General features: G+C 38.1%; 1 protein-coding gene across 1 annotated transcript; it reads right to left on the bottom strand.

Annotated features, from left to right (window-relative positions):
• Window positions 1-1061: 1061 nt before the first annotated feature.
• Window positions 1062-1799, bottom strand: LOC107527552 (ubiquitin-conjugating enzyme E2 2-like). Its single transcript, XM_016200339.2, has 2 exons — window positions 1727-1799; window positions 1062-1543 (listed from the first exon to the last, which is right to left on the bottom strand). The coding sequence occupies exons 1-2, from the start codon at window positions 1797-1799 to the stop codon at window positions 1062-1064; spliced, it is 555 nt and encodes a 184-aa protein (XP_016055825.2).
• Between the last annotated feature and the right edge of the window lie 6283 nt (window positions 1800-8082).

The following is an 8082-nucleotide window of genomic DNA, read 5'->3' on the forward strand; positions in this document are numbered from 1 at the left end:
GTTCCCTCCTTAATTTAAAATGTATAAAAGAATCTGCCAACTGTTATTGTGAGAATTTCTTTCAGTCTGTTGAGATCTTGCTTCCAGACGTATCCTCCATTTGGCTCAAATAAGTTTGTATAAAAATTCTCTACAGGTTGAATGTTCTTAGGTTGACATAAGAATGTCCTGAAAAGGGGGTGCAACCCAGAGTGTGGGAGAGGCAGAGTGGTCAAAATGGTGGGGGTTGAAGGTGCAGAAGGTGGTGAAGTCTGGGAATAAAACAGATCATTTTATTTTGTAACAACTCCTAATCCACTTAATTGTTGCTCAGTTAAATTTTGGCCTCAAAGTAGATGATATGGGTTAATATTAATCTTGGTCAATAAGAAAACAAAACACCTGAATAAAATAGATGCCAAATTAGCTTTGTAATCTTCATCCAGTTTTCCTCATCATTGTGAGTTCTAAAGGACACCTCATTAAAAATTATCCCAGTGCCCAGCCGGGTGTGGCTCAGCCGTTGAGCATTGACCAACGACCCAGGAGATCAGGGTTCCATTCCTGGTAACGGCACATTCTCCAGGTTGTGGACTCAACCTCCAGCAGGGGGCGTGCAAGAGGCAGCGGATCAATGATTCATTTTTGATGTTTCTTTCTCTCTCCCTCTCCCTTCCTCTCTCTGAAATCAATAAATATATATTTAATAAAATAAATAATGAATAAATAAATAAAAATAAATAAAAATAAAAATTATCCCACTGTTTGGTGGAATTGCTCTCCTCATCCTAAAGGCAAACCCCTTTGGTTTTGCTTTCCCAATCTTAAATCAGTTAAGAAAGGTTTTATTAAAGTGGAGATTAAAACCCGTCTGTCACACCCACCCATTCCTCCAACCCTGCCTCACACCCAAGCTTCCCCCACCCTCTTGCCTCCCTCCACCCCCTCCACACACACCCTGATGTGGAAGGTGTACAACCTGTGCCCAGAAACATGGAGAAACGTCGCTTCATAGACAGCAGTCAAAAGACAACCAATTGAACTGTTTTATTAAGGTGACAGTATTATCATTTATTTTTAAATTACATAGCATACTTCCTAGTCCATGCTCGAGCCATGATATCATATCTTGGCCTATCCTTTATGTACATCTCCCACATTTCTGGGATCAGAACAACGTGTGGGTTGGGCTCACATAACATAGCATGGATTGACAGCAATATTTTAGAAATTGTGTGTCCAGCAGACCACTCAGAATTAAGGATGGGCAGACCAATGCACCCGTTATGATTTACATTCGGATGGTAAATTCGGGTTTTGAATAGAATCTTGGGAGGTTTGAAAGGGTACTCCTTCGGGAATTGGATACTCAGGAAGAAGGCTCCTCCATGGTAGGGGCTCTCCTGGGGCCCCAGTAAAACCCCCTGCCATGTGAATATATCTTCTTCCACTGGCCCTGCGGAGCAAAAGTCTAGGGGGTCTCGGGAAAGGTCGAGGAGCTCCTTCTGGAGGCGCTTTAGGGCCAGGGACTGTGCCACGGGGCCAGTCTTCTCCGCGAGGCTTCCTGATAGGTGAAAGTTGGGGGGAGACCACAGTTAGGGAGATCAGCAACCCACCAGGTCAGCAGATAAGCGGGTAAAGCCGGGTTCTGGGGTGGAGAGGGAGATCGGGGACAGGGATGATGTTGGAGAGGAGGGTTGAGGAAGGAGAAATGAGAACCCACAGGGATTAATGGGCTTCTAGTCACCTGTGTCTTGCACAGCTGCTGGCTCCGCCACCTCCGGGCTCTCCTGATCTGGACTCTGCTGCTCAGAGGCCATGCTGCCGGTAAACACCACCTCCAGGGACGGGGCCGCTCCTGCTCAACGCCGCCTGGTCCTGCCGCTACTGGCTGCAGTACACATTGGGTTGCTTGGCAACAGTAAGGGATCTATTCTGTGTGGTCACAGGGGTCAAGCTGATGACATCACCCAGTGAATGTCCGTTAGCGAGCGTAAGGTCAAAAGGTGGCCAGAATGGAGGGGAGCGGAAGGCAGGAGGGACCATGGAAGGGAATGGAGGGGGGGGTTGAGTTCGGGAGGGTCCAAGGAGAGCAATGGAGAGGGGTCGAGTGCTAAGGGGGGGACCGTGGAGGAGAATGCGTGGAGGGTGGGGGGGTACAAGGTGGTGCATGGAGGTGGGTGGAGGGATAGAAGCTTGGAAAGGGCTGTAGGGGGTGAGGGTTATGGGACAGGGAGCCCAGGCTGCCTGGCTTACCCAGTGCTTGTGCTGTTGCCTGGCAAGTTGGGTCACAGACACTGTCCACCTCTGAGAGTCACTCAAAGAGCAGTTCAGTGGATTCCCTCCACCCTTTATTCACCTGCCACTAACATTTTTAACCCATTGGCTTTATAAAATTCCTCTGTCTCTCATTCTCTCTCCTGTGCTTGCTCTGTCTCTTTTTATGGATACATGTACACTTGAGAGCAAGCTACATACATCATGAACCTTTATAGACAGGGTCTCCCACCACAGATGGTACACTAACACCCACGTCCTAAGGGTGGTTCTAGTCATAAGTAATCATTTTGCATGTATATCAGTAATAAAACAACATATCTTCGTACACTTGTGTGAATCTTCATATCTTGATTGTTGTTTATGAAGCAACTGGAATTTTAGTCAGCTCACGAAAAGTATTTTTGCTTAACAATCACCAAACTCACCAGTGCTTTTTTCCAAGCCTTTCAGTGTACAAAACTTTTTCTTTCATTGCTTTATCATATTGTAATCTTTAAAAAACTGAAATGGCAGTTAAACTCAAAATGTGTAACAGCAACAATAAACATAATTCACTGGAATTCATAATATGAACAGCTTTAAACATATTTATACTTACATACTCACTGAAGACTGTTCTCTTTCTGACAAAAAACATTACAATATGCAAAGGATTGTAAATTTCATTCTAAATTCAAAGAGAAGAGAATATAGAGAAAAATGTGCATCTTCAAATATTAAGATATTTCTTTTTTTTTGGCAGAAAAAACAAGGCATATACATGCACTAGAGCCATTGATTTAGAATTTACATAGAAGCTTTCAAAATCTTTGTCTTTAACTATTGCACAATTTTCATTAAAAATATATAGGCTGGAGATTAAAGGTAGCGGGAGACTGAGTAGAAGTTACACTGACACTCTCCTAGAACCAAACTGGAATTACAATTAAATATAGAAAAACTATCCTGAATAATAAACTGCAAATGAAGACAAGCAGAAGAGACCCTCATAACCAAGGAGGAAAAGTGGAGACTACATAGAGACTGGTAGGAAGTGCAGAGGTTCTAGGGGGCTGGCAGGGCTCCCACAGGCAGCAGCTGAAGGTCCAGAGGAATATCTCAGCTGTGGGGGGGGGGGTTCCCACTGAAGACTGTGACCTAAACCCCAGGTTGGGCTTCCCAACCAAGAGCACCAGGACTGAGAAAGGTGCCCACATAATACCTGGCTATGAAAAACAGAAGGATTTCGGTCTGCCAGGGAGAGAGAACTGGAAATGTAGGCACCCTTTTAAAGGGCCAATGCACAAAGTTTCCTGTACAGCCACTCACCTTGGGCTCCAGCAAAAGAGAGCAGAGTGGACTGGAGTTGTATGAGAGGAGTCTAGGGTTGTGGGCTCTTAAGATAGAGCTCCGAGGGCACCCTTGTGAATTCTTGCCCCTAGTCATTGCCCATACTTCAGAGGACAATGTTCTTAGACAGATGATCTTGTGCTTTTGCTTGAGGGGGAACAAATTGCCCCACCCTGCTGGAAAACCACTTCCCTTACCCAGAGTAGTTTCTAGAGCCTGACACACATTAAGAGAATCAGATTAATCAGCATGCAACCAGAGGTGGACCTCAAGTGCTTTGAGTCTTTGTCTGATCTGCTTCTGGACTCAGGCCTTGGAAAAGCAGACTTTCATTTATATCTTGGTCCTGTTCAAATGCACCCAGCCCCAGCAGAGGAGACCTCAAGCTTAGTGTTGTTCATAGCTCCAAACAGGTACTCAGGGCCAGTCACAAAGCACGTCTGAAATTGGCCTGCACCAGAGACCCTCCAAAAAGACTGAGACTCTTAGCAGATCTACCTAATACATAGAAATAAACCCAAAGAGGCAGCCAAAATGGGGAAACAAAAAAAAAGTCCCAAATGAAAGAACAAGAGACATCTCCAGAAAAACAACAAAATGGAGATAAGCAATCTATCAGATATAGAGTTCAGAATACTGATTGTAAGAATGCTCCACAGCATGAAAAAATATATGGAAACAATGAAGAAAATAAACAATGCCATAGCAGAAATAAAGAATACACTGGAAGGAATAAACAACAGATTACAGGAAGCTGAGGATCAGATCAGTGAATTAGAAGACAGGGTAGAAAAAATCACACAGAGATCCAAAAAGAAAAAACAATTAAAATAGGACACTTTAAGGGAGCTGTGGGATGACATGAAACATAACAATATTCAAATCATAGGAGTGCCAGGAAAGTTCAAATGTAAGCAAGGGTTAGAGAACTTGTTTGAAGAAATAATGGCAGAAAGCTTCTCTAACCATTTTCTTAATTGGATTGTTCGTTTTTCTTGTTAAGTTGTATACGTTTTTTATAAATTTTGTATATTAACCACTAATCAGATGTATCATTGATGAGTATCTTCTCCCATTTTTTGCTGTACAAAAAAGTTTTGGTTTGATGTAGTCTCATTAGTTTATTTTTTCTTTTGTTTCCCTTGCTTGAGGAGAAAGATCCAAAAAAATATTACTAAGAGCAATGTCAGAGAGTTTACTGCCTATGTTTTCTTATAGGAGTTTTATGGCTTTGGTCTTACATTTAAGTCTTTAATCCATTTTGAGTTTATTTTTGTATATTATGTAAGAAGGTGATCTAGTTTCATTTTTATATATATCTGTGCAATATTTCCAACACCATTTATTGAATAAACTGTCTTTACAGCATTGTATATTTTGTCTCTTTTGTCATAGATTAATTGACCATTTAAGCATGGGTTTATTTCTGGGCTCTCTATTCTGTTCCATTGATCTGTGTCTGGTTTTATGCCAGCACCATGCTGTTTTAATTATTATAGCCTTGTAGTTACTTTTATATCAGGTTGCATGATACCTCCAACTTTTCTTTCTCAATATTTTTGTGGCTGTTTGGGGTCTTTTATGGTTCCATATAAATTTTAAGATAATTTGTTCTAGTTCTCTAAAAAATTCCATTGGTATTTTGATAGGGATTGCATTAAATATATAGATTGCTTTGGGTAATATGGAACTTATGACCTAGTAATTCCACTTCTGGATATTTATCTGAAGAAATTTAAGACATTAATTTGAAAACATATATACATCCCTATATTCATTGCGGCATTGTTTATGATAGCCAAGATATGAAAGCAACCTAAGTGTCTATCACTAGACAATTGAATAAAGAAGATGTGGTACATATACTCAATGAAATATTAACTGGCCATATAAAAGAATAAAATCTTTCCATTTGCAACACCATGAATGAAGCTAGAGGATATTATGTTAAGTAAAATAAGTCAGAAAGAGAAAGACAAATATAATATGATTTTACTTATGTGTGAAATCTAAAAAACAAAATAAAGAAACAATAATGAAGTGGACTCATAAATACAGAGCATAAATTGGTAGTTGCCAGGTGGTAGGGAAGTTCAGTGGCTAGGTGAAAAAGGTGAAGGGATTAAGAAGTACAAAATGGCAGTCACGGGGATGTAAAGTACATCTCTAAAGTGAATAACATTGTAATAACTACGTATGTTACCAGGTAGGTATTAGACTTATGGGATGGATCAATCATAAATTATATAAATGTTTCGCCACTATGTTGCACACCTAAAACTAATATAATATCGAATGACAACTTTAATTTTAAAAAATATAATAACATTTTTTTTAAAAGAAAAAAGAAAAAAAAACTCACCTGCATTAACCAAGAATATGTATAGTGTTTTGAAAGTGGACCTATATTAGTTGAAAATATATATTGCCAAATCTAGAGCAACTGCTACAAAATGCAAAAAAACATATATTGATATCCTAGGGTAGAGAGAAAATGAAATAATATAAAATGTTCAATTAAAATAATGAAGGCACAAAAAGAATAAAGACAAAAAAATCTAAGAACAAGGGCAATATATAGAAAAAAGTAACAAATATAGTAGATCTTTTTCCAACTACATAAAAATTGCTTTGAATATCAAATTTAAACACACTAATTAAAATATAGACACTGTTAAAATGGATGAGAAAAATAGCACACAACCATAGGTCATCTACAGAATACCTACTTTATTATTTTTAAATTTTTTATTTATTTTACTTTTTCAGTTACGCTTTAAGTACAATATATTAGTTTCAGGTGTACACCCCAGTGATTAGACATTATATAACTTACTAAGTGATCATCTCAATAAATCTCATACCCATTTGGCACCATGCAAAGTTAATTGAATATTATTGACTATATTCCCTATGCCATACTTTACATCCTCATGACCATTTCGTAACAACCAATTTGTACTTCTTAATCCCTTAACCTTTTTCACCCATCTCTTCAACCTCCCTCCCATTTGGCAACCATCCAAATGTTCTCTGTAACTGTGAGTCTGTTTCTGGTCTGCTTGTTCATTTATTTTGTATTTAAGATTCAACTCGTGACAGATATGTATTTATTGTCATTTTATTGTTCATACTTTTTATCTTATTATTCTTCTTAAAGAAGACCTTTTAACATTTCGTGAAATACTGGTTTGGTGGTGATGAACTCCTGTAGTTTTTTCTTGTCTGGGAAGCTCTTATACGCCCTTAGATTCTAAATGATAGTTTTGTTGGGTAAAATAATCTTGGTTCTATGTCCTTGCTTTTCATCAATTTGAATATTTGTTGCCAATCCCTTCTGGCCTGCAATGTTTCTGTTGAGAAATAAGCTGAGTCTTATGGAAACTCTCTTATAGGTAACTAACTGCTTTTCTTTTCTGCTTTTAAGATTCTCTCTCTTTAACCTTTTGCATTTTAATTATGATGTATCTCAGTGTGGGCCTCTTTGGGTTCATCTTTTTTTGGGACTTTGCACTTTCTGGATTTGTATGTCTATATACATTACCAGGTTAGGGAAGTCTTCTGTCATAATTTTTTTCAAATATGTTTTTAATTTCTTGCTCTATCTCTTCTCCTTCCAACATCCCCATGAAGCAAATGTTGGTATGCCTGAATTGTCCCAGAGGATCCTTATACTATCTTTATTGTTTTGGATTCCCCCCCACGCCATAATGATAAGGTATTTTCTTGCTTCCTGATATTCCAATTTGCTGGTATGATTCTTGGCCTCATCTACTATACTCTTGATTCCCTGTAAATTATTCTTCATTACAGTTAATGTATCCTCCATTTCTGACTTTTTTTTTTATATAGTTGCCACATCCCTTTTTATGTTTTGAAGTTCTCATTAAGTGCATTGAACCTAGGATACCCATTTTAAATATGAAGACAAATTAAAATTGAAAGGATAGAGAAAAAGATGCCATGCAAACATCAATAAAAATATTTGTATAGTTAATAAAAGTTTTAGGCTTTAGATCAAGAAAAAATAACAGGGATAAACAGAAACATCACATAATATAATAATTTTTCAAAAAGACAAATCAACAATGTGCATATACTTAACAATAGAGTATCAAAATGTATTAAGAAAGAGTGACATTAGTGAGATAGCATATCTATAAATATTTATAACAATCAATCAAATAATAAAGAAAAATGTATTCAAAATGGCAGGAAATTTTGTGGTGTTTTCACTTGCTTTGATCCATCACCTCATTAGTGTAGTGGGGTGTGGTCAGTAGGAAGTGGCTCAATTACTAGTTTCTACTATTGAGCCACAGTGAGCATTATAATAAAAATGTCAAAATGAAAAGACAAAGAAATAATATTAAAGGCAGCAAGAGAAAAGCATATTATTATTTTAAAAGAGATTGCAGTAAGATTAATTTCAAATATCACAGCAGAAACCTTGAAGTACAGAAAGTGGTGGAATAATACATTTAAAGTGCTGGC

This window comes from Miniopterus natalensis, chromosome X, assembly GCF_054644295.1.
Source record: "Miniopterus natalensis isolate mMinNat1 chromosome X, mMinNat1.hap1, whole genome shotgun sequence".
In the NCBI taxonomy this organism is placed as follows: Eukaryota; Metazoa; Chordata; class Mammalia; order Chiroptera; family Miniopteridae; genus Miniopterus; species Miniopterus natalensis.

Excerpts from the sequence above, each read along its gene's own strand:
- LOC107527552 (XM_016200339.2), bottom strand. The coding sequence starts at position 1,799 with ATGGCCTCTGAGCAGCAGAGTCCAGATCAGGAGAGCCCGGAGGTGGCG. Across the intron at positions 1,544-1,726 it reads AGCAGCTGTGCAAGACACAG|GAAGCCTCGCGGAGAAGACT; the intron begins GTGACTAGAAGC and ends TTCACCTATCAG.